The 27,571-nt window shown below is 38.7% G+C and overlaps 1 protein-coding gene across 3 annotated transcripts; it reads right to left on the bottom strand.

Moving 5' to 3' along the window:
* Positions 1 to 130: 130 nt before the first annotated feature.
* On the bottom strand, positions 131 to 27,571 carry DNAJB4 (DnaJ heat shock protein family (Hsp40) member B4). 3 transcript variants are annotated; one of them, XM_062628950.1, is made up of 4 exons: positions 27,392 to 27,571; positions 8,879 to 9,164; positions 5,451 to 6,025; positions 131 to 3,996 (listed from the first exon to the last, which is right to left on the bottom strand). In XM_062628950.1, the coding sequence occupies exons 2-4, from the start codon at positions 9,087 to 9,089 to the stop codon at positions 3,763 to 3,765; spliced, it is 1,020 nt and encodes a 339-aa protein (XP_062484934.1). In that variant the 5' UTR covers positions 9,090 to 9,164; positions 27,392 to 27,571; the 3' UTR covers positions 131 to 3,762. The 3 variants fall into 3 exon arrangements, with proteins under 3 accessions (XP_062484934.1, XP_062484936.1, XP_062484935.1); XM_062628952.1 differs by lacking the exon at positions 27,392 to 27,571 and adding an exon at positions 23,887 to 23,930; XM_062628951.1 differs by lacking the exon at positions 27,392 to 27,571 and adding an exon at positions 15,586 to 15,769.

Below are 27,571 nucleotides of genomic sequence, written 5' to 3'. Positions count from 1 at the left end.
AATACTGATTTTTGTGAATCCTGGATTAGATAGATATTAATTCTCCCATGCTATTTTCTGAAACATACACTTTTCCATATACTGTCCAATACTGAAACATTACTTCTCCAAAAGAAAAGAAATACAACCATTTCATACCAGTCATATAGTTCTGTATTTTGTGCATGAAAACAGTTGAAAAAGTTTAGTTTGCTATACATATATATATACACCTCTAAATACACAAGATACTGCAATTCCTCAATTTAATACTAATCCTCTTACCTGAAGATGGTTACAAAAAATAGTCCTAGTTGCTGTAACTTTTTTTTTTTTTTTACAAGTTTGACTACGGTTACAAGACCCTGGATTACAAAATGCTCAATTCCATTAGCTTTTAAACTGACAAACAGGCAATTTAGGATGATATGCTTTTAAAGTCGTGTAGCTTATAGCATCTGCCATCATAACAAAAGAGAGTTAAAAAACAACTTTACATCTTTTACTTAAAAACCACATAAGAAATGCAATACAGAACATACTGAAATGGGAATTTTTTGAACAAACAATATATAGTGTTAACAATAAGCATAAGCACTAAGCAGCAATTTTTTTTTTTTCCTTTGTGATACTGCTCCAGCAATTTAGTTCCTCATAGATGTAAGACTACAGCTAGCTGACACTGTATGAAGAGATCTGCAGCTGAAATATTGATTCGAACAGTATCTCCCAGAAGTGCTATTCCTTCGAGTAACAGAATGGGATTATTCTTGTGCTCACTGAAGTTATTGTAAAAATTAAATCCCAACTTTCATATGATTTACTTTCCTGCAGAAAATCACATATATGAATATAATGCTGCTATTTCTTAAGCTACCTAACAGAGCAGGTAACTACTATATTTCCACAGGGAAAAGGCTGACAGCAAATCCTACGTATTTTCCTATGAAGGAAAAAAAAAAAAAAAAAAAAAGAAAAAAGCTCACCACCAAAAAAACTCCCAAACCTTGAATGTGTTGTTAAAATACTGTATTATGATTTTAAACTCAGGTAATAAAGCATGCCCGCAAAGAAGCATTTCTTTCAACCAAAATCATACCGCAATCAAGGGAACCAGCCCTATTACTGTATTATAAAACTAGACTATTATGGCAGGCTCTCCATTTCCCTATGCATCTTCTAACTCTAAAGACAAGTAACTCCTATCTGTATTCAAAAAAGACTCAATTCAAGCATATTAAAGTTCATGGGCAATCCCCACCCCACTTTGTGTTGTAAGCAAGCTCTCCTTTAGCTAGGACCTGGGCTTTTCCTTCTTCATGGGAGTAAAATTCAGCCTTTGAAAACAACATATACTTGCGATCAGAATGATCTTTAAATACCTGCACTAGCTAAATGCTTTTACAATGTTCTTTGTGCATCTTTCCATCCATCTTTGGGCTAAGCCTGGTTTGCAGAATGGCCTATAGCACTATTACCAAGTGCTAAGTCCAAGTCCATAGAATCATTTAGGTTAGAAGGAACCTCTTGTGATCATGTAGTCTGAGACCCCTGCTCAAGCATGGTCAGCTACAGCAGGCTGCCCAGGATCATGTCCAGTCAGGTTTTGAGTATCTCCAGGGATGGTGACTCCTCAACCTTTCTGGTCAACTTGTTCTAGTATTTGACCACCCTCACATAAAAAACTGTTTCTTTGTGTTTCAGATGGAATCGGTGTTTTAACTCAAGTCCACTGCCTCTCAGTCCTGTTACTGAGATCTTCTGAGAAGAGCCTAGCTCCTCCATCTTCACTGCCTCCCATTATGTATTTATATGCAGTGGTAAGATCTCCCCCAAGTCTTTTCTTTCTCAAGCTGAAGAGCTCCAGCTTTCCCAGTCTCTCATACACAGCCTTGTGCTAGACTTGCTCCAGTAAGTTTCTATCTTTTTTGTACTGGGGAGCCCAGAACCGGACACAGCACTCCAGATGCGTCCTCATCAGTGCCAAGAGTAAAGGAAGGATTATCTCCCTCAGCCTGCTACCAAAGCTCTGGCCTTTATTGCCATAAGGGCGCATTGCTGGCTCAGAGTCAGCTGGTTGTCCACCAGGACCCCAAGGTCTTTCTCAGCAAAGCTGCTTTCCAGCCAGTCAGCTCCTAGGTTGTACTAGTGCTTTGGGTTGTTCCTCAGGGAGCAAGACTTTGCAATCCCCCATGTTGAACTTTGTGAGAATCCTCTGTCCAGTTCTCCAGCCCAATGAGGTCGCTTTGAAAGGCAGTACATCATCTGGTATTACCAGCCACTCTTTCCAATTTTATATGGTTTGCAAACTTGCTGAGGGATGCACTCCATCCCACAATCTCTGTCATTAATGAAGGTGTTGGAACAGTATTGACCCCAGTATTAAGTCACAGGGTACAACCATTACTGACTTACCTCCAAATGGACTTTGTGCCACTAATTAAAACCCCCCTGTGCTCACTCATTTGGCCAGTACTTAGTCTTCCTCACTTTACACTTGCACTGTTAAACCTGTATGTTATCAGTCTCTCTACTAAAGTCAAAGGTAAACAACATGGACTGTTCTCCCATCATCCACAAAGCTAGCTGTCTCTGTCAAAGGCAATAAGGTTGGTCAAACATGATTTCCCCTTTGTAAATCTATGCTGACTACTCCTGATCACCTTCTTGTCCTTCATGTCTTTGGAAATGCTTTCCAAGAGGATTTCTCCATTACCTTCCCAATGATTAAGGTGAAACTGATTAGCCTGTAGCTCCCCAAATCTTCCTTCTTGTTTTTCTTGAAGATAGGAGTAATATTTTTTTTCTTTTCCAGTCTACTGGAAGATATCCCAATCTCCATGACCATTCACGGATAATTAAGAGTGGCCTTGCAATGGCATTGGCCATCTTCCTCAACAGTTAGCGATGCAACCTGTCAGGCTCATAGACTTTCAGTTTAAATGCACCCTATTCTGGTCCTACCACACCAATGTTCCAGACTTCCCCTCTAGTCTCAGGGGCCTGGCAACCACAAAGGCTTGTTTTACTGGTAGAGACTAATGCAAAGAAGGCACCAAGTACCACATCTTCCCTACCCCACTTGACAGCAGGCCTACCATTTGCTGTTTATGTACTTGCAGAATCTCTTCTTGATGTTCTGCCCGAAGGCTGAGGAACTATCCATAGCTAACGGCTACTCCTGGTCCTTCAGCCACATGCCCTTTGCTAGACTTGTAATATCTCACACATTCTGGGGCAGTAAGGAAAATGATTTAATTCCACTGGGGGTGGTTCAGGAGTCCAAGCTGATTTTCCCAGCCTATGCTTTGTGCAGTGGAAGGCAACATACAAAAACGGTATTTTTTCATGTTTTGCTCTTTAAAATATTTATTTATTACTATCTCCAATTTCTGTATAAATGGGTAATGTTCTAGATAATGTAGGGATATAAGAAATACTTGGAGGCTCAAGTATTGTATCAGAAAGATGTGCTGACTTTGTAAAAACCGACTACATTTCACATTAGGCAAAATAATGAATAGACTTTTCTGGTTAGGAAGATGTAAAAATAAATGAATGGTTTTCCCTGTAAATTTTACTGCAGAAATCACCTGTATGACTTGCACTTAACCCTTTACTTGTCATGCAGCGTTACAGTACTTCCCCCCCCCATCCCACAAAACAAACAAAAAAAACAAATATTCCACTAGTTGTTACAGATTGCACTTTTAAAGCACAGACTTGCCAGTCCTCAGCATTTCCAGTGTCCTATTTAAACTGTTGACATATGCAGTCTTCATTTTATGAAACTGGAAGATTTCGCCTAAGTACTTCTTTTGATGCTGGAGAAATGTTATCTGGGAAGATGACTTCAAACTCTATAATTAAGTCTCCACGTTGGTCAGGATTTTTGGGAAATGGCAAACCATATCCTATAATTCTTCTTCTCATCCCAGGCTTTACAACTTCATTTACTGTCATAGGTATGGTTCTTCCTTCTATCGTTGGCACATTGATGGAGCTGCCACACAAAGCCTAAAGAAAAATTGGATCATGACAAAAAAAAAAAATGGTCAGAACTTTATCTGTAACTACAACTGAATTTAACTTATTTAGCAAAGACTAGCATTGTAAACAGTATTTCCACTGTACACTACTGAGATGTCAAGATTCAAACACAGTGCTCCTCTCAAAAATGGAAAGCTTCAATTTGCCACTGAATTACTAATCTTATGCAATGGCCACTGATTGGTAATGGGCTTATATACCCTTCAAAGATATTATCAAGTAAGAAAGTAGTTGAGATACAGTGAACTCTTAACTCTACAGATGTCCAGCTTCTCAGTTTCCACTGGAAAGAGTCCCATTCCATTTCTTGTGTTTGCATTGTACAGGAGTTTTACTCTAATAGACTATCAACCTATACTATATAGCATTGCAGAACAAGTGTCTGTAAGCAGAGGCATTGAATTTCACAGCTGTCTTAAGAGAGCATTTGCAATGCTCAAAGAAAAGCAAACAACTATTTTAGTGCATCAAAATTAAAACATTACAGACCTCCTGCTTTTTCCAATAGCTTGCTTTCATTTCTAGGATCTGGTAACATTCCAATTCCTCCAACATCACCTGATTCAGCACAATTAGTCTATACTGATAATGTCCAATTTACATAATACAGTAAGTCTAAATAGGCTTTTATCTATGAAGGTACTATATTATCCACATCAACATTAAACACTGTGTTTTCTCCATCTTTTTTAGGTGCCTCAACTCACTTCAAATGTGATTTAGTTAAGAATCATTTAAGGGAGCTCATCATGTACACAAAGAGTTTATAATGCAAACAGGAGTTTATTTCTCCACCTAATGCTAATTAAGAAATAAAAACACATTACACACACTTAGCTACAATATCTTTTAAACAGTGAATGTATCAGGGCTTGTTGTTAAGAACTCTGCTCAGTTGTATTCCTGATTTTTCCTTTTAAAAGCCAATGTGTTTTGACTTGGAACAGAATATAGAAAAAACTATACCATTTTTTGTTGTTATATATAGCTCCTATAACACCTGTTCACAATACTTTATCCTCATGAAATCAATCTCCATGTACTCTGAAATCACACTGAAATAACTTATGACATAAAAAGGCAAACTTAGAATTTGTTGGCAGTGAAAGTATTTAAGACATTTCTACTTTGTCATACAGAAGTAGCAACCATATCACAGCAGTAAAGAGCATGCTATATTAGATGTACTTGTTAATTTTATTTGTTTGTTATTTCAGATTTTTTTATCAAAAGTTACTGCTTCCACTATAAATAACTGTGCTCTGTAGCCACAGTGACATTACTAGAGTGAAACTATTAAAAAACCCAAAGCAAGAAAACCCACAAACCCACCAGAAGTTTACTGCTGCTGCACAGGGTAGCCATTGTATCATACTGTAACAGGTTTAAATATTTAGAGTTCTACCAAAAGAAAAACTTACCTCCCTTAAGCTGATCTTAACAGGATAGATAATATTTGATCCATCTCTCTTGAAGTGAGAGTGCGGTTTATCTTTAATGATAAAAACAATATCAGCTGGAATCGTGTTAGGTGTTTCATCACCTTCTTTTGGAAAAGTGATTTTGGTACCTTCTTTCCATCCTCTTTTTATCTCAATAGTAAGAATTTTGTCCTCTGTTCGGACACTTCTACCATCTGGGTTAAGCCTTTTACGTGAAATCCTCATCCTTTTTGTGCAGCCGTGATAGATCTCTTCCAATGACACTTTGAGTTCATGGATTACAGGGGGATCTTGTTTACGACGTAACTGACTACCAACTGTATTTCTTTCCCTTGGAAAACCATTCATACTAAAACTAGTGAAGGAACCAAATGGATCACCATCCACCTCCATGTCTTCAGTGTCTCTGCCACCAGGCATCCTCCTTCCAAAGAAGATCTCAAAAGGATTTGTGCCACCAAAGAAAGCTGCAAATGTTGCATGTGGGTCACCATGGAAGGAGTACCGGAAGGTACCACCCTGTCCATCAGATCCTCCAGCTCCTCCTTTCAAACCTAAGGCAAATAAGCAAAGTTAAAACCAAATCTAATATGAGCATAAGTTTTCCTATTGTTGAGTGTAATGATACTGGAACTGATGAGTCAAAAGGTCTTTGCAGTAGAGTAAAAGGTTTCCTTTTCAATGAGGACTCAACAATAGACTATGCAGTACCAACTAGTAACTCAAAAGCTTGAACAGCAACAAAGTCTGAAGCTCTAGAATGACCCCTACTTCAGAAGAACAAGTATCGCAAACCTAAACTTTTTTTCCATATGATTGAAGCCAGTTATTCAAAGAATTAGCATCTTAAAACAGAAGACTTGATCTTTTCTTGTTCTGCAAAATCTAAGTTGAATCCCTCTTCGAGATCACTTCTGGGGAAAATTATGCAGTATCATATGCAATATATCTCTGCAGCTCAGCTTTAGCTCTGTGTTAATCAGCTTTACCTCTTTTCCTTTCAGTTTGAGTGAAAACATGCCAATAGTAAAGCAGCCATATGTCTCATAATGTTCAGTTCACCATCCTAAACTTACCACTGCTTGTGCTCCTATGATATAAAATAGGTAAGAAACATGGGAACTTTTTTCAGTGCAGCCACAAATCACAATAGCTTGAAGTTCCTAAGACCCATTTGGGTACAGAAATCTTGCACATACTGTCACTGTCTCTGTGCAAAACAATCAATGTTCTCAAATAGCTTTGTTCTTTCTCTTCTATCTTCTAAAAGGAGAGATCTACATTTCATTTCTTCCAAATAATGATTTCCCTCACAATTCTTACTGGACAGTCCTTTGCATTTCCTGCTCTCTCATTCCAAACCCAGCTAAAAGTTATTTTTCCTAAATGCCTCTTTCCCAACAGGTGTTTTCCAAGCATTTCCTCCTAATAGTGTTCTCCGGCACTGACCATTTCAGGATACTTTCTCAAACCTTTATTAAGAAGACTTTCAGCCCTTCATCATAGATACTTTTATTTCTAAACTTACAATGTTTGTCTGGCTTGGTTTGTTGATTTTTTTTTTTTCCAGTCTTACACAGCTCAGTAATACAGCTGCTATCCTGCTTCCATAGCCATAAAAATCTGAACACTTACACTAGTGAGGCATACATTCCCTAAACTTGAAAAAGGGGTTTGGTTTGGTTTTTTTCGGCTGTTTTGGACCTTCTGTGCTTAAGCTCAATAGTGGTTAACAACAGCAACCAAGACATTAGGATGAGAAACTTTCCCCATCTCAACACCAGGTAATATTAAAAGTACTTAGCAACATATAGTACATTCTTCTGTCACAGTACAGTTAATGTAAAACAAGCACATCAGTGGATTCAATGTGATAGTAGAAGGACACTTCCTGGAATAGCTAGCTGAAAGTTACTGAAGGCACATCAAGTTCCCAGCTGTAAAAACACTGATGTTTCCTCCTTCCTCCCACACTACCCACTGCCTTTCCCTCACAACTTCCAGTTACACTGAAATTGAAGAGCTCAGAGAGCAACTGAGGCTCAGCAGGTATTTCCAGATTCACCACTCAAAAATTCATACTTCAGTTTAATATTATGTCCCAAATAAACAGAAATCTACATTTTGAACCTCTGTTTTCAAGTATGCAACACTAGAATGCCAAAGGCTGCACTGCTTTATATGCTTTACTTCAAGCTCTTTGGTGAAAGTGCCTAAAGTGCTATTTTAGGAAAGTAGATAGGATGAGCTGCTGCACTTATTATGCAAATGAGTAAACAGGTATATGATGAGTAAACAGGTATATGATGATACACTGAAAAGAGGCAGGGGGTGAGAAGGAAGAAGTGCAAGGCGGCAAAAGACTCGAGAAGCAACAGTAAGACCTCTGGTATCTACATAAATGCTTTTTTCCTAGGATGTTTTAATAACAGCACTAAAGCTTTGAACCCATGCACTGGAACAAAAAACAAAAAATCCCATCTTCTCTACACATCTTCTGTAGAAACTGTAAAAACTGAAGGTCTTCTACATGAATTTATGGATGTTAATAAAACCTCTGGATGACAGAGGACCAAATTATTATGTATTCGTAAGAACCCATAATTTTCCCCGAAGTACTGCTATTTAAGTGTCCTCCTTTATATTAACAAACATGGCCCTGAGCAAATGCCAAGGAGCAAGGGGACAGACTTGGCACAATAGAAGTAATTATTTCATGTGGAGTTTCTGATTCCATACATTTAAGGAGAGAGATGTTAATGACTTCCTCTGTTGCTCAATCGTAAGACTGAAAGTCACGTAAGTCAAAACAAAAAAGAACCAAAAAAAACCAAAAAAAGTCATCCTCTCCAGATACCCATTTTAGGATAAATATGACATTTCTGAGGCCTCAGTCTCTTGGCATGTTACCACTGTTTACAATTAAAGCTAAAAAATTGTTCTGGTATTTCATGACATAAGCCAAATTCTTTCCTCTCCAGGCAAGAAGCCAGGGACAGCTACGGACTGGACACCTGGGCTTCTGCTCAGGACTACCCTACCTAGATCAAGCAGATTACCCTTTAGCAAAAATTTAAGAAATTAACGTATCTCTTTCAACTGCACCTCAGAAAGTGCTATGGCAAGGGAAGAGAGCAGTAAGTGATCCCAGAAAGCTACTGGTGCATCATACAAACTTTTTCAATTCATTAACTTTTTTTGTCTGTCAAGTATTTGGGACTTAAAAAAAGAAAAAACATTAAAAAATAAAACTGTATCAGCACTAAAACTCTGAATCCATTTTACATTTAAAAAGCTAACGAGTCAAAGTTCCAAGCAGTTCAAATGCATTGCCTAAAAATCAACACATTTTGCTTCATTTAACATAATGAAAGTGACTGACCAGAGTATAACAGACACATACATACCTTCCTCCCCAAACTGATCATAAATGTCTCTCTTTTTGGGATCACTCAGCACTTCATAAGCTTCTGCAATCTCTTTGAATTTTTCCTCTGCATGAGGAGACTTGTTCTTATCTGGATGCCATTTAAGGGCTTGTTTTCTGTAAGCCTTTTTGATATCCTCTTCAGAAGCTCCCTTTTCAATTCCCAGGATAGAATAATAATCTTTCCCCATCTTGAGTGTTGGAGAAATTCAGATTTTCCTTGCTATGGAAAAAACAGTGTCCAGTGTCTTAGCAACGAAGAGATGCTAGAGAAGGAGAAAACAAAAATCAAATTTGGAATCGAAACAAACAGAACTGTTATAAATCAACACTCTCTAATACATTAAAGAAACACTAAACAGCTTCTCTGTATTTCATTCCTTCCCCCTTTGCTCATGTATAAATACTTATACACACTGGACAAGACACAGCCCTCTTTAGAGCCCTCCCATCTACAGTACATGTCTCTGCTCTTTCTAGAACAACAAATAATACAGGACGTCATTTCCCCGACTGCCCCAGCTGAACAGTCAGCATAGCTTTCACTCCCTCTCACACATACGCATGCGCATGCATGCACACACACAGACACAGAGAAAATGCTGAACTTCTATTTCCTCCCTTCTCAAACAACTAGAAAGTTTAAAGGTTTGTGTGATAGTGCCTTGCATCACTAGGCCTGAATCCAGTCTGCTCTGAAGGCAATTCCCCCAACAGTAATACCATAGCCCATATAAATTAATTATAGCATTTTACTTCACTGTTTCTATAGAGACAGCTGTACATGTAACTGTTTTCTAAACATATCAACATGGATTTGTACACTTTCCAGCAAAGGCTACAGAGTATTTTGCACCAAAGATAACTACAAAGCTTCAGAAAGCATGACTTAATTTCTTTAAAAATAAAATTAAGCCACCCTCCACTACAGCTGACTGCAGCCATATACAATTAAGCAGTAAGAAATCAAATCTGAGAAGAAAACACCATTCGGTTTACCACAACTCAAGCCACTCAACTGTAGCAGGCCCTGACCTCCTCCTACACAAGAAGTAGCATCAAGACTATTATACAAGTATGACAATACATCAAGCAGATAACTTTCATCTAATTGGATGTCAGCAACAGAAAAATACCTAGTTTCTATGCATCTGTTTTACAATACATAGTGCAGAGAGAATGGTATGGAAGCTTCAGCCTGCAAGACTTCTTTTGGATCTTCTTTAAGAGTTATAGGTCAAGAAATTATCACTACTTGTCAGGATGGCAATAAACTTCAAGACTGACGAGACTGTAGAAACACCCCTCCCTGGAACAAAGTATTAAAATGCACCATTTTGGTCATATCTAGAAGTTACCTGCACGGACATTTCAAGGTTCAATTATGAAGTTACTTGTGTTAAGACAATTAAGTTCAACTGCCTGCCTTTTAATGATAAAAAAGTTTAAGCCAGCATATAGCAGCCAAGGGACCATCAAACTCAAGTGAACACCATCCTTCTGATTCCAGGAACACTGTAATTTGCTTTGCACAATCTGCTCTAACTTAAAAGGGGGCTGACAGTGTCAACCTCCTCTATTCCTTAGATCCTATCCTTTTCTATTTCTGCAATAGAATTGACTAGATTTCTTCAATGTATCCAGGAACTGCTTAATTTATATTATTTTTTTTTAATGAAGGCAGAATAAAGATGAGATTACATCACAGTATTTGAGAAAGCAAGAACTTTTGCATATCTGTAGTTATTATTTGAAATATATGAAGGCCAAAGGGTACTGAAAGAGGGAATAGGCTGCACTTGCCAACAAATCTCTCGGGACTTACTTGCATTTCTGGAACACTGAGAGATACAAGGTTACAGAACGAACCCTTACCGCTAAAGGAGGAAGTTGTTGCTCAGATCCACATGGAATAAAGTTAAGTCTTTTACTAATCACCCTTTTAGTTTTATCTTTCTTTTGAAAGGGCTGCTTTTGTTAATTTATAATTAGTAGATCAGATGAATTCTCATAGACTAGCATCCGAAATTCAGCATTTTCACCGCTCTGGAGTTTTGAAAAGCAGTAGGTGCAACAGCCTGAATTAAAACCAGGCTTCAGCTGGTTTTATGTACCACTCCCTAGGAAGCTACTTTACTTACATGTGTTAGTGGGCAGTTTTAACCTTACTAGGCTCAGGAAATGGTTGCAAATAGGACAAATCACTATCCAAACCCAGCAGTTATCATACTCTGAACTACAACAGGAAGCAAACATCATCGCTATTGATATTATAAGATTTAGAGCAGCCTTAAATTCTCTTGCAAAACTAGCAGAGAAAGGAGTTATGCTCATCTATGCTCCCATAGTATGGTTTGAGCAACATCTAGTGGGATTATAACTTAAATCACCTGAAGTACTCCCACCAGCAAGTGTCTGAGAAGGACCTCATTTAGGTCACCATGTTGTCATATAATGGAATTTTCAGAACAGCAGTAACTCAGACTAGTTCCAGGATTGTGTTTGTCATGTTTTTTAAAAACCTCTGGTCAATGGAAATGGCAGAGGGTGCATACAGTAGTTTAATAGAAACAAGGCATAAGAAATTTTCCCAATTGAGAATATCATATTAAACACTGATGTCTCCTTTTAAGTATCAAAAGGATACTGAAGGAGCTGCAATTAGCAAAGCTTAGCACTCCCTTTTTCATTAAAAGACACAATGGTCAGGATTTCTTCTTAAATCAAGTTTGTTTTCCTTGAATGTCAAAACTTACAAATTCTGGTAACAAAAAAATATTGCACTGGGACATTCTGACAATCAATCACAGTGAGTAACTGCTCAGGCATCCTTTCTCTCCCTACAGAGAGGAACATGCTATTCTGGCATCAGTGCCAAGTTATACCCCTAATTAGATAACTCATTCTCCCAAAATGAAGTTAGGATTTTGAGCAAGATGTACAGCAATGACTTCATTACTTCTACTTTTCCACTCTGAAGGGGATCTTCACGTCAGAATGAATTTACAGTCTAGAATTTCACATCTCCTAGGAGCTGACAGGATAACTGGAGCACGGCTTTCCAGAAAACATGTTCCTTCTTTTTTTCCATGCTGAAACCTTTTCTCACATAATCAGAGAACTTTTGGAAATACATGTAGGCTGCAGTTCCTCTTACATGCTTATTAAGTTCTTTAACCAATCTGTAATAGGAGACTCTATCTCCCTTAGAAGTAGTGAACACTTTTAAAAATTATTATTATTACAAGACTCGCATGCACAAGATGAACATCTAATGATGGCACTAATTACCATTTGGGTACATCCAGTCATACCATGACATCTTAAGACACTGAAATCCATTCAGTAACTGTGATAAGTTTTTACACCTTCCAATCTTCTGAGTATTAGAGCAATTTCAAGGACAGACAATGAATCACAGCTGTGGATTTTGAGAAATCTAAATATCTAATCTCCGCAAATCTTTTTTGTCCATTTTGTCCTTTTATCTCACATTCCTCTTCACAGGAAAAGAAAAGAAGGAAAATCCTTCATGTACTCTCCACAACAAGGACTTCTGGCATTGCAGACCCTTCAAGTAAGCACAGAAACAGAAACCAAAACAGCTTAGGAAAACAAGCCCACTACCACCACCACCAAAACCCCTTTACTTTTACTGCTATAGTCCTGTCTTCCCTATATGTTACCACAAACACCTAGAATTTGAAGCACTTAAACTCTCACAGACTGAAAAGATTCCGCTTCCAATATGTCTGAATAAGATTTTTATTTTCTGCTTAAATGCCAACCAAGCGTCCCCTACCTACTTCAGAATACTGTCGTGGTACTCTTCTTATGCACTGAGAAAGTTAGCAGACTGTATTTGTTCCACGCTTCCTTACACTGATGTTATTTGTTACAGTCAAAATTAAAATCCAAATACATAAAATGGGAATTTCAGTTTAAGCTTTTTGAAGTCACCTGGAAAAAAAAAAAGTGTCTTCAACTATAACAAATTACTAAAAAGCCAAGTAGACAATTTACTAAAGAATTAATAGAATTTTGAAAGGGTACAGAACTTGCCTAACTTAAGCCTACTTTTATCTAGAGGATTTTCCATTTTCTTTGATTCAAAACCGAGAAAGTAACATTTCACTTTTCGAATACAAGAATTCCTTTTTTAATTTAGAAATGTTTATGAAATATACGCTAGGAAGCCATAACTTGTTCCTTTGATAGTTCACCTTTACTTCCAAGACTGAGTTTGTCTACTCACATTCGGCATTTCACTTGAGTTACTATTTCAGTGAAATAACTGTGGCTTTAAGATATCTTTCCAACTATTCACTCTGAACAACTGTACTTCAACTCGCATACATATGGACAAGTGATACACATCATAACTTTAGCAGAACAGTGGGAGCAAGGTCGTACCACTTCCAGGTCTTAGAAGAGTAGCATTAACTCTGAATTCATTGCTCTCTTTAAAGAAGCATTCATAAGAACTGCAATTAAGGAAACATTCACAGTAACAGCTACACTGAACTGAAATTCTAGATTAATCATAAATAAACACCAGTATGTTTTTTTTTCAAAGGAAAAGCTTCAAAGCGGGACAGTACTGTTATTTCCTGAAATATATGAGATTGAATAAAAATGTTGACTATTTCCTACAAATTAAGCCATTTCTTATGCTTTCCTCAACTATTAAGCCTCCAAATCAAAACTGAAAAAGACAGGACTAGATCACTGAACACGTTAAAGAGCAAACAAAACCACAAAGGCAAATTCCAGACAGATCACAACTATAAATACACATGTGCACATAAATGTCAAGGCAGAGGAGCCAAATCCCTCCCCAGAAAAGCTCTTCCACAATTAAGTATCATAATATTTGCCAACCCGCATTGATGAATGGAATAAATTTACACTCTCCCTACAATAATTTGAAGAAAGCACATCCATATACAAAATTTACTATAAGACCATCCATTATTTTCCCACAGAAAATGAATTTGACAATGACTTTTCTCCCCACCATCTTCACCTGTATATAGTTGTTAAATGAGCTACGTTTATACTTTGTGAATAAGACCTTGCACAAGCAAACCCCATTCATTAATTTCACTACAGAAGTATTCAGCAACTAGTTTCATACATAGAACTAAATCCTAGAGTTTACAACAAAAGCAACAAATGGTTGAAATGCTTTTTTAGAGCTAACAAAGTGAGAAGTGAGATCTGCAGAGTCTAAGAATCCTTTCTAATCATTCAACAGCCCTTAAAAAAAAAAAAAAGCTTCACTGAGTCACACACTTCATACCCAAGTAACTACCCAAATTTATCAAGTTTGTACACGTTCTCTGGAGAAACATGCTGCTACTGTGATGGAAGTAAGAAGTTCATTGTAGACAATGAATCTAGGGCTGATTTTACATATAAATAATCATATAAGAAAGTGAAATACCACAAAAACTTAAAAATAATAATGGAATTATAGTTACAATAGACAGTGACATTAACTTTGTTAAGGAGCATTCTTGAGTAACCCCACAATAATTTTATATTTTCATTTTGCATACATCGTGCCTTGGCAACACTCTACTTGTAAGAGATGCAATTTGAAATGCACCCTGAAGCACTCACTAGTTAATGCATTATATAAACCATAATTTCTTTCCTAAGGCATATGCAACAGTGCAATTTAATGCAATTCACTGACAACAGAAGCTTGCATTAAAAAGACTTTCTGGCTTCTGATTTCCTCCCAGATTAAAAAGGAAGACATACAGTGGGACAGGTATAGTCATGCTTTACAAAAATATCTGCCTTCTATTAGAGAGATATCCAAGTCACTGTGAAACAGTATTTCCTAGGACCCATACCTACTACACTTTCCATATTTAAAAAGTCAATAGCATTGTCTGGAAAGAACTGGTCTGATTATTTTTGGTTCAGGAAGACATATTAAATGAAACTGCATGATACAAAGTTATTTAAGAGAATTAAATTCATTTTATTTAAGTAATACCAGTCCTAGCATCAACAAAATATATTGATAGTAGTGGTTCTGCTTCAAAATAATGTTGATTATATTCCTGGAATTTCATGAAGCTATGCTTCTGTCAGCAAGCCGAAGGACATGTTTTTAAGGTCTTTTGTGCAAAAGCCGACTTTAAATACACATTCCAGAGCTGACATGAATTTATAGCTCAAGTTCAAGTGTTACCTCTCAAAATGCATACTGCTGTGACCCAGAGATATAATATTACCACTTCTGAACTTTCAAAATGAATTTTTAAGCCTGTGATTCATGCAGCCTCCAATTTTATTTGGAAAAATATATGACAAGACAGCAGGCACTAGCAATTTTTTTTATCCATTTTCTTTTTCTTGTTACTTCTGTAACAACAGATGAAAAATTAGGAACATTATGCACAACTGAAAATGCCCATCATATTTTCACATTAAAACTTACTATTATTATATATTAAGTTACAGGGTTGGGCTCTTCTGTTCAGAAATTGAGTATTTCTGATACAGACAATGCTAGAAAAAGAAAAAATAAATCTAACTATCAAGTAATATTATATCAAACAGTCACAACTATCTTCAAAAACACAAGGACACTAACAACACATACACACTGATCCCTTATCACCACATAGCAAACTAATATGTCATTAACAAAGAATTGCTTTCTCATACCCAATTCTTGTCTACTAAGTCATAATTGCTACTGTAGTGGAAGAAAAAAAAAATACACTTGGAAGAATTTTCCAGATTTAACTTTCCACTGCTGAGATGGAATGAACATGTTCTTGCAAGCAGGCAAAGTTCTTAGGACTCAGTTATGATGTAACATGTCAATGACAATGCAACTAACTCCCCCTTATTTCATAGTGTGATTAACTACTTCAGTCAAGTACCAGACTGCACTTGGGGGAAAAAATAAAAAGGGAATATCTTAAGTATGGTCACACAAAGCAACACAGACACAAAGTATTTTCTTCTACAGATTAAGGCTTCCCTCTTCTGAAAGAATACACAGATTCCACAAGTATTTTTCTATTCCTTACTCAGATTCAGTGTCCAGTTCCCACCCACGTCAATTTCTGTAAAGGACTCTTCATCAAAACATGTTGACTGGTCAACCAGGAAAAATGCCAATCATGCAAAACATTTAACAGGTTCCCTCATATTACTGACTACGCCTATTTACCACACTATCACAAACTTCAAGTAGTAAACAACACTGCTGCCACACACTTTTGTAAACCTCTATATGAAGAGGTGTACTGTGCTGGTAAGAAGTATCTTCTCACTGTTACTACCAAAAAAAAAAAAAAAGAAAGTAAAATTGAATTCATAAGGAAGCTGAAGTTCCTTCTCCTCTAAGAAATCATTCTATTTTGATGAGTTTTGTGCAATTTACTATTAAGATACCAGCTTGGGGCAAAGAAATCAGAAAAACAGAGGAGTCAAAGCTCCTCCTTTCAATTTGACATATAAATCTGGATTTCTGTCCTAACTACTTTTGGCTCTGACTGCCGTCACACTCACAAATTTATCAAGGACTCAAGGAATTCTGTCCTGAAACAACCCATATGCAAATAAAGAATTGGACTTACTCAGATATTTATCACACTGTACCAGTCAGGTTTCTGACTCTTTGTCGCCAACCTTCCCATGTTGGTTGTGTAACAAGTAAAGATATTTAATATTATGAACAGCTTGAGGCTTTGTAATCGTTCAGTTTCCCACCAACACTAGTTGCTTTTTATTTGAATGTATTAAGTTTTATAGCCTTTCCAGTAATTGTTTTAAGAAACAACATACTGCTGTACAACATACAATGCACATCTTTCAGATTCTCAGACCCTGAGTATGTTTTAAATATTGTCACACAGGAGTATTTTATTGGTTATATATATGCTTTATACGTATGCCCCAGGCTTCCAAGTTACACTGTGTTCTCACCACCAACAGTATACCACATAACAAAGTAGATATTGTTTATAAAAGGTAAAAAAATTGCTGATTTTGATCAGTGTGAAAAAGCAAACAAGATTGCTTGGTAGCCAGCAAAAGAAGCCATAGAAGTGCCAGGAAGTAGTAGGTAAGGAACTGAGAACAAAACAGAAAACATTATAATATCATAGGAACAGCACAGTACATCTGCAACATAACCTGGTACAGTTCTGTTAGCTTCAACTCCCCAAAACCAAGTATATGTAGGGTGTTTTTTTTAACATGTTCATAAAAGGACCATAAAAAATGATCAAAGCTATGCAAATGCTCCCACATGAGAAACAACTGAGGAGGCCTGAGCTCTTCAGTCTGTAAAGATAGAAGTCGCAAAGGTCTACAAGGTCTACAAATGATGGAGAAAGGAGGAGGAGGCATGAACTGTTCATGGTCTACTCCCATCTAAGGCAGAGCCACCATGTGAAACTAGCGGAAGCCAGTTTCAACAACAAAATTAAGAAGGTCTACAAGTGAGAGAATTACCTGCTAAAGGACACTCAAAACTCAAGAACAGTTTCAGTGGAACACTGAAATAGTATAGAAGAGATTCACTGTTTCTCGACAGAGAAGCCAGGTCCCTGAGCTACAAACATCTGGAAGCCTAGGAAGGGGGAAAAGACAACTATGTGCTTCCTTTGTTCTAACCTTCCCTGAAGCATCTACTTATGGCCACTTTCAAATGCAAATTAGTGGGCTAAACAAACCACTTAATGGACAACCAGTTCAGAGATCTCAAGATGAGCACCTTTAGATTCATTAAAACTTCAATGTAATGTAATTGAGCCACTTCCACGTTGGACAGAATGAACACTTTCTAACACAGAAGCTTAAAATGTGAGCACTGGCACTATGTAGTCAACCTCAGAGACACACAGGTGCTGTCCAAATGTATGGGCTCAGCCAAGTGCTATAGGTCTTCTCCACCCAACATCTTAGACGGGAAGTATTTGAGTATTTGCTTCCTTGCCATAAAACTGGAGTATTGTTTTGTATATGTAAAAAAAAAAAAAAAAAAAAACACAACAACTGCCTGGACGGTTGGTGGGAGCTTTTTGCTTTGCTTTTTCAGTTTGAAGTTTTTTTTCAGTTGTGAGATTTTTTGGTTTGGGGTTTGTTTGGTTTTTTTTTTTGGGGGGGTGGGTGGTATTTTGTTGGGGTGTTTGGTTTGTTGGGTTTTTTTAATGTACATACACTACAGGCATGTTACTTAAAACTGACCTGAAATTACAATCCACGGTACCACTTACAACCATGTTGCCTCCTCTGCTACCACCTCTCCACCTGTTCCTATAAAACAAGTACATAAAAAGGACATGTACACCTCTGCCCTCATTGTCCTACCTACAGATTTGTTTATTACACAAACCTTGGAAAATAAGCAATAAATATTAAATATACCTGTACTATTTTCCAACTAAGTGACAGAGAGGGGTGCTGCTTACAATAAACAGACTTTTTTAGAAGAAGCACTTAGTAACACATATAAAGATGTTTCTAATATTCCTGTTTTCAGTAAAAGTGAAGCTTAATTCAACATACCATTCACTGGATTCAGCCCCACTCCTGAAGCACAGAAGGGGCTAAAATCTCCCCTAAAAGCACAGAGACAGAATAGCAAACTCATACACTACTGCAGTCCTACATTCTCCATCCCACAGACAAGAGCCAGCTGGCACAAACCAAAGTAATGTTTGCTCTGGGCCAGCTGAGACTGGACAGAAGGCCAATCAGCTCAGACCATGGGAACTAGGGTTGGCTCCCTACCAGCTCTTCCACCAAATGAATCCTGATGTAGGAGAACTTCTGTGACCTAATAGTAGTGGTATGTACTGATTAACAGGAAAAGGACAATGGAAAAATAGTGTTAGTTTCCACAATAACCCTTGCTGACTTTCCTTCAAGAAATTGGAATGGAAAAAAAAAATTAAAGGCATTTTAAATTGCATTTATTTCAATACCCTACATAAAATTAGTTACCACAGTTCCCTTATCACCCAGGAAACATTAAGATAGGCAGGCTGTTAATATAATATTTCAGTGGAAGTAGCATACAACAGCTCCTCTTTTAGCCTTTCACCTGTAGATAAGGGAGGGTGCCACCTCTTAACAATTTACCAGTGTTTACCTTAACAATGGTAGCAACCCCTTCATTCACAACAAAGGAACCCTTAAGGGGTTTCTTTCCCCAAACAATATAATTAACAACCTGCTGTCTCAGCAAAGCAGCAGCAGAGCATTCAGGGCACCTGTAGAATAAAGACAGTCCTTACAGTTTAGCTCTTGCTAAAAATCTCTGGGAAGCTGGCACTTGCACAACTCAGATATGACCTGCTCTGAACCCGAAGTCTTTCTTTCCAATGGTTCTCAGCCTATCACTAAGCATTTGGAATCATTCTATTTAAAAAAAAAATAAAACCAGCCCCAACACACTGCCAGTTTGGAACATTCACTAATGGAACATAATACATTACAGAAATATTTTCCTACTGGTGAGGATGCTCAACAGGTTTAAACTGAAGACCGATACGTTCATCTAGAATTCTATCACTACTTCAGTCATGTTCCATAATTAAGGAACAGAGAAGTCATGCCTGCAAGTTATTTTTTCCTCCTTGTTTTCTGAAACAATTGAGAAACTATCAGCAAACAGAACAGCTGAGAGAAAAATATGAATAAACATGACACCGATCACAGTTACGGATCACATGTAAGAGGGTGAAGGGTAGATTGAAGATGCCTGCACAATCCCTATCCACACTCTATTTGATGGTTCCTCCCCCCCAGTAGAAAAAGAAAGCTATTTTATCAGTCTTGATGAAGAGGCCAACTGCAAAACCAAGTAAATTCACTTGGAAAGGTGATTCAGCTACACTGTATTGTTTTTAATTGTCATTATACTCCAACAAGATGAAAGTTATTAATTCATTACCAAATAAGGAACTGCATACATTTTTGCTGTGGACATGTGATCACACTGTTCTTACATAAGCAAAAGTAGACGGTCACACTCAATGCTTTTTCCGGAGTGTGCTCGTCAAAATCCCACCCAGCTGCTGATTCACGCAGCTAGTTTCACATGCAAGGCTGAAAACACACATGCTTGACTGCTGCATAAAGACAAGAACTGGAAAAGATGTCAGAACAACTGTTTAACCTGAAAGGAGAATACATATCAGTAAGAATGTACTGCTGTTCACCTACAGGAGACAGAAATAAAGGCAGCCCTAGTTATAAGAATGTTCTGGAATAAAAGCCAAAATAGTTCCTCTTTACTCTTTCAAATGTTTCAACCATAGCTTAAATCAGGTTTCTTTATATTCTCTACAGGAAATACCCATCCACAGTCAAAAGGTTTACAGGTGTATAGTCTTCTGTTTAAGCTGAACTTATGGAACCTCCTGTTTTCCTGCTCTTCACTCACATCAAGTCTTATCATGACATCCACATGAAACATTCATCCCTTTCCAAGTCAATGCAGCACTGTAACTGAGGGCTCATTTTTAAATACAACTGGGCTTTTAATTATTACCCAAAGATACTATTAACCACCTGATACTGAAGGGGCAGTCAGACTACAGCATTCTCTAAGCTGTCTTTAGGTATCAATTTATTACAGAAAAATATCTTTGGACATTCACAAACTTCACTACAAGCAATTCTTTTCCCCAAAACATGTACGTAACCCTACCAACAAAGTTTAAGAGGATTTTCAGTCATAATCACAGTTTCTTGGACTGAAGGGATTAGTAATTTAAAACTTCAAAACCAACCCTTCAGTTTTTCCTTCTTTCCTCACCCTCAGGTGACATTTACCTTTCTATGCGCTTTTTTTTTCTTTTGACACTGATACATGCACAGTTATGTTAAAAATAAGGTGCTCTGACTCGCAAATTAACAAATACAATTGTTAGATATAATTAAACAGCGTCAGAAAGAATACTAGTAGGGACCAGGCCTATGTAATTAGGAAGTACACCAATCCAGAAAGTAATCAAGTTTTTCCCACCTTGAGATTAGAATTCTGAACATTACTGCCTAATTTAACAAAAATATGTATTTATAGGCTTATTAACAACCTGTAGGCACAATTTTCAGTGATCTGTTGACAGATGGATACATTCCATCCCCTACAACTACTACACCCATATTTGTTCTCCTAATTCTCATTCATATGCAACTTCCACGCCTTAGCTCCATCAACCAGTTTAAAGCGAGGCCTTTCACACTTTTTCGTCCCATCATTTTCCACCATCTGGGAGGAGTTTGCAAATGTCAACAACAAATTCTCTGAGCTCTCAAAAGTTTTTTTTCCCATGACATTCACACAAAAACATCCCCATCCCCCACCACCCCCAACAAGTCAGAATCTGAACACGGATGACCACATTATCACGCTGACTCATATTATCCAACTGCCTTTGGTACTACATTCTTTCTATATGGTGATCCACACTGTCTCATTGCATACTTCAGCAGTATTTAAGGAAGACGTGCATGTTCTCAGATCTACCCTTCGGTATTTCATAGAATCATAGAACAGTTAGGGTTGGAAAGGACCTTAAGATCATCTAGTTCCAACCCCCCTGCCGTGGGCAGGGACACCTCACACTAAACCACTTCACCCAAGGCTTCATCCAACCTGGCCTTGAACAGTGCCAGGGATAGAGCATTCACAACCTCCCTGGGCAACCCATCCCAGTGCCTCACCACCCTAACAGGAAAGAATTTCTTCCTTATATCCAATCTAAATTTCCCCTGTTTAAGTTTTAACCCATTACCCCTTGTCCTGTCACTACAGTCCCTAATGAAGAGTCCCCCCCCAACATCCCTATAGGCCCCCTTCAGATACTGGAAGGCTGCTGTGAGGTCTCCACGCAGCCTTCTCTTCTCCAGGCTGAACAGCCCCCAACTTTCTCAGCCTTTCTTCATACAGGAGGTGCTTCAGTCCCCTGATCATCCTTGTAGCCCTCCTCTGGACTTGTTCCAACATTTCCATGTCCTTTTTATGTTGAGGACACCAGAACTGCACACAATACTCCAGGTGAGGTCTCACGAGAGCAGAGGGGCAGGATCACTTCCTTCGACCTGCTGGTCACGCTTCTTTTGATGCAGCCCAGGATACGGTTGGCTTTCTGGGCTGCGAGCGCACACTGAAGCCGGCTCATGTTCATTTTCTCATCAATCAACACCCCCAAGTCCTTCTCCACAGGGCTCCTCTGAATCTCTTCTCTGCCCAACCTGTAGCTGTGCCTGGGATTGCTCCGACCCAGGTGTAGGACCTTGCACTTGGCATGGTTAAACTTCATGAGGCTGGCATCAGCCCACCTCACAAGTGTGTCAAATTCCCTCTGGATGCCATTCCTTCCCTCCAGTGTATCAACCAAACCACACAGCTTGGTGTCATTGGCAAACTTGCTGAGGGCGCACTCAATCCCACTGTCCATGTCAGCGACAAAGATGTTAAACAAGATCGGTCCCAACACTGATCCCTGAGGGGCACCACTCGTTACTGGTCTCCAGCCATGAACCACAACTCTTTGCATGTGGCCATCCAGCCAGTTCTTTATCCACTGAGTGGTCCACCTACCAAACTGATGTCTCTCCAATTCAGAGACAAGGATGTCATGTGGGACAGTGTCGAACACAATTTACGACACACCTAATGAAATTTAACAGCCTTCTGTAAACTAGTCAAAATCCTAGTCACATCAGCCTTTTACTGCTCAACTGTCCTCAAGCCCAGAATCAAATTTGCTGGTAGACATCAGCAGCACCCTTAGGACAAATCCCCCTTCTTCCCTTTAAAGTTTTACTATTAGATTTCCTTTCAGCAGCTCCAACCCAATTCTAGCTTTAAATCAAAACACACAAGATTAACAAGAGTAAAATGTGCAAGACAAATGTTGTAAGCAATCTACAGTATTTCTACAGCTTTTCTTCAAATACTTGCTTCTTCAAATACTTGCTAAGTGCAGTATGACTAAATGTAAGCCAGGACTCCAAATCTCTCAAGATTTTTGAAACTTACTACATAAAAATTGGTAGAGCGGGGACCAGATATGGGCTTAGGGAGCAAATTCACTCTTGCTCTTCTCCCAAAAGGCAAGGAAAAAGCTACATTATCTTCACGGAGTGAAGGCAGATGTGACAGCAGCTGCAGCAAAGCAGCATGCCCCTCCTTTTCAACATTCCCACCTTCTCAGACAAATACTTTTTCCTACCCCCTCCAGTTCCTCGGTAACAAATCATGCCTGTGCATCTGTCTAGAATGAAGCATAACAGGAGTGTTTGCTGGCTGGGTAGGAAGACAACTGGCCGTCACTTAGATTACCCTGTGTAGGTGATCTAAGTTGGTGAATTCTGCACAGTAATATTATTTCAGTGCTAAGAACTGTTCCACTTGACCCCCATCTCTCTCAAAAGAGAACTTACAAGCATTGTATAGGTTTTGTAGACAGTTTAAGTTATGCTTAATATTATGGGTTTTCTATCAATACATTTTCTTTCACATCCAAATCGTAAATCTGAAATTTGTAATTACTTCTTCAGTGCACGTGGTAAATATGAAAGCTCATGACAGATCAACAGCTGTTTGGATATAGAGAACATGCTGAATCTTTTCTCAGTAGTTACACAGGGAGTTTTCTACTAATAATGTTGCAAATCCTGGACGCCCTTTGCCAGTGCAGGAGCATGAACTGACTGTCAGGACCTAGATTGCTTGATTTAAATCTCCCAAAGTGATGAACTCATCAGAAAACAACTGCAAATTTCCTCACACCAGCAATGACTTGCAGAAAGCAGAAACAGGCAGATGTAAAGCTATCACAATGGTTATCCTTTTCTGATAGAGACCATAATCACTTTTCCTATAGAGGTGTTTAATGTACTGAGGCAAAGGTAAACAAAACATGGTACCTAGAGAGTTGCAGAGGCAACTTAACAAGAAATAGTTTATGACCCTGTGAGAGGTCTCCTTACCCGTCCTAGCAAACCACTTCTTTCAGGACTGTCTTACCCTTTGCTCTGGTCACCAGAGAGCAAAGTTGAAGTTAATTGTTAAAGAGAAAAAAAAAAACAAGAACAGAAAAAAAAACACAATATACACCACCCCAAAACAAAAACGAAAAAAAAAGCCATACACAAAACCCAACAAAAACGGAAAAACAAACACAGTACTAAATGTGAGCATGCACTGAAGTGCCTTGGTTTATGCAGAGGATTTAGGTTAGTTCCACACTTCCACATTTATGCTTTTGCAATACCTGAAATAAGCTAATTTAAGAAACATAAAATACCCAGACTAACTTTTGGTAGAAGTAAGGATTACTTCGCACACACAAAATTTTTTTAAGAACAACTCAAAGCCACACAAATGTGGGGTTTTTTGCTTGTGTTTTAGTGTTGTTAACCTCCCTGCAAACTATCCATTACTTAAGTCTATGACAATCCACACTACTCATAAAGTTTTCTGACTTGTTGGATTTTTCATTCAAAGTACCTCTTTCTCAGTAATCATATCTACCAGAATGCTCTAGTCTAATGATTACTGAATAAAACCCAACAACTATGGACTGTAAACCATGACAGATGTCATTTTCTGACAAGTTTACTTAAGGGAGACACCTTCCTCCAACCTCTAACAGAAATACTGAGCGACATTTTAAAATTCCATACTCTGTTACCTCTTATGTCTTTCACTAGTTAATAAAATTCTGAAAGTGGCAGACTACTATACTTTCCTCATTAGTAAGGGGAAGTTACTGTACAAGTGAGGCTTATTTTTCACAGCAAAACCAAAGATCTCATGCTCTAGCAGCACAGTGCAAATGTTTGCTTACCAGTACACCACATTTAATTTCTTAAAAGGCAGATTTCAGAAAACAGGCAGTGACTAATTTTTGCAAGTAAGAAAGCAGAATAACCTGATACGTGCTGCTGTTACCAGTCAGCAACGCACTTGAAAAAATACTGCAGTTAGCACTCAGTGTTAAGGGGTTAGATCTTCACCCCACTCCATTAAGATATTAAAAAGAAGGGATTAATCCCATAGGGATAATTTTCTCTACAGAAGTATCATTTAATAAAAGGAAATGGAGAGTGCTTAAGAGATACAGGTTTCTAGCAGATAGGATCCAAGTGCCGTCATGGGAAATACAGATAGAAGTAACTCTTCCATTGTTGATAAAGGTCATTAGATTAGGAACAGTAAAAATAAGAACTTAGTATCTATACAGATTTAAGATCTTACTCCTCTGTAATTTGCTAGGTTTGGTGCTCTATTTGAAGGCCCAAGAAATACAGTAACTTCAAGAATCATATATATATATATCGGCTTTCAAATGAAGCATCACCTCATGCTGTGGTCAAAAGCTGATAAATTCAAAACTGACATTCACTTATCAGTTGTTTACAAATGCAACTAGAATGCTTGTAGTCCCGCCCAAGAGTGTTTTTATTAGCCCAAGGCATTATAACTACTTGCAAATAGCAATATTATACAGTTAAAGCCCTTCTCACAGAACTTAACAAAGAATCACTTGCCCATTTCATAAAAATAAAAAGCAAAGCACATAGACCCTCTACATTTAGTAAGTAAAGAGCCATAAAAGGCATAGCCTTTTATGTATTAGCTTTAGTGCCTCACAGTCAACTATTGCTCAACTTACTGATTTGCACACCATGGCTGGTATATGCAGACAAATTCTCAGTAACAAAGAAAATTAAAAAATAGTTCAAGGTCAAAGTGTTGCTTAGAAATAGCAGAGTTAAGCATAAAAAGTGAGTTCCCACTTTCCAAACCTATTTTTGCTTTCCCCCTGCCCTCCCCAACTACCACAGCTACATTAATGGAAGGTATATGATAATTCTTAATAGGCTTTTCCAGCCAAAGTATCACAACAGCAAATTTCACCTAGCTCTAATTATATACAGTAATCTGCCCAAAAGCATGTACGAATTCTGATTTTGTGGAATATATTTACCTTAAAACCCTTTTGAGCTATATTACTTCAAAGTTTTACAGAAGGAAAAAAAAAAACAACCCAGCACATGTTCTCAGCTTCCTCTGGTGGAGTTATCTGGGAAGAAACTGCAGTATGATCTGACCTTAGCAGCTGTACTTGGTCTTACTAAGATGATCCATTTATAAACAGCTAGAATTGAAGGGACCAGCAAGAACACAGGATTTCTCAAAGCAACATGGAGCTACAAGGCTAGCAAAAAAAAGAAAACGGCAGGATGCACTTTCTCATATAACTCCAACAGAGTTGCCCCCTCCCTGCATAGAGCCCAAGACGAGGCAAAGTCCAAAGCAACAGCTGCTTAATTTAAACTGACAACAAACAGACTCATTCAGGTTAGAAGAGATGTCCCACTCTTCATCTTAAAAGCACACATCGTTAAAAAACCCAAATATTAATGTAATGAAAGAGTCGATGAAAAAACTACAGTTCGATGCATATAAATATTTTTTTAAATGCAAAGCATTCTCTCAGAACAGTATAGAAAGCAGTTACACAGCTTAGTTCCCCTTCAGTATTATCCAGTCCCCACTGCTGTAACAGCTAAGTAGATATTCTATGACCTTATCTAGATGCGAAGTCTTCGCAACACTGTCACCCATATTCAGCATAACACCACAGCACGTCAGAGGACCCAAACAGGGCCCAGATTAAAGCACTACCAGCTCTAATTTTTTATTTAAGCTTGTGGTTGTGCAGTCGAGAGAAAAAAAAAAAACAACACAACAAACACAACAAGCAGAAAAAAAAACAAAAAAAGAAGCCCAAAAAAAAAAACCTTCAAATTGCAACAACTGTATAGTAACAGAACAAGAAATACACAATCTTGGACGCTGCAGGAGGCGGCAAGTAAAGCTTCCTGAAAAGCGAACGAATAAAAAACCAAACTGCCTAGCTCCATGGAGCGGTGGAAACAACGAAAAGCCGCCGGAAGACAGCGCCGGGCCGAGCCCGAGTGACACAACGGGCAGAGCACCAAAAAGAGCACGGCCGAGGGGACGGGCCGCACAGCCCCAGGCGCAAGCAGGGCTGCCCCGGCTCAACAGGTCTGCCTCTAAGCGGGAGCCTGACAAGGCACCCCTCACCTCTCCAGCCACCGCCAAGCCTCCACCGCCAGACACCGAGGTTTCTTCCCTGAAATAGAACTTGTATTATTTTTCCTAGCTGTCCCGCGTCACACCGTGGGTGCGCTGACAGGGCCCGGCGGCCGTGCAATAGCACGGCATTAAGAACAGCCTCCTCCACAAGACAACACCTGGCTAAAACGGAGAAAAGGCCCGGCTTACCCGGCAGCTACCTTCCTCACCCGGTCCTCAGCTAGCCCAGAAACCGGTTGGGACGGAATACAGCTACCAGAACACCTCCCCGGGCACAACCTAACGCGGCCAGGCAGGCAGCCAAGCCGCATCCGCAGTGCTGCCGGCTGCCCTCGGGCCCCTTCCCTGACCGCCCTCACCACTCACCTGACAGACGCTGCCTTAAACAGCCCCCTGGCCAAGCTCGCTCCCAGCACCCTCCACACCCCGAGCGCGACTCCCACTAGCGCACCACGGACTCAAAACCAAATCTCGCGAGATCTGCCTGCCGCGCCTTGCGGCGGGGCTCTGAGATCCTCCTTCCCCACACCACGTGATGCTCCCAGC

This window comes from Pezoporus occidentalis, unplaced genomic scaffold (genome assembly GCF_034315485.1).
Source record: "Pezoporus occidentalis ecotype Australia unplaced genomic scaffold, CSIRO_AGI_Poc_V1 ctg325, whole genome shotgun sequence".
NCBI lineage: Eukaryota > Metazoa > Chordata > Aves > Psittaciformes > Psittacidae > Pezoporus > Pezoporus occidentalis.
This window is presented reverse-complemented; position numbering and strand designations above follow the sequence as displayed.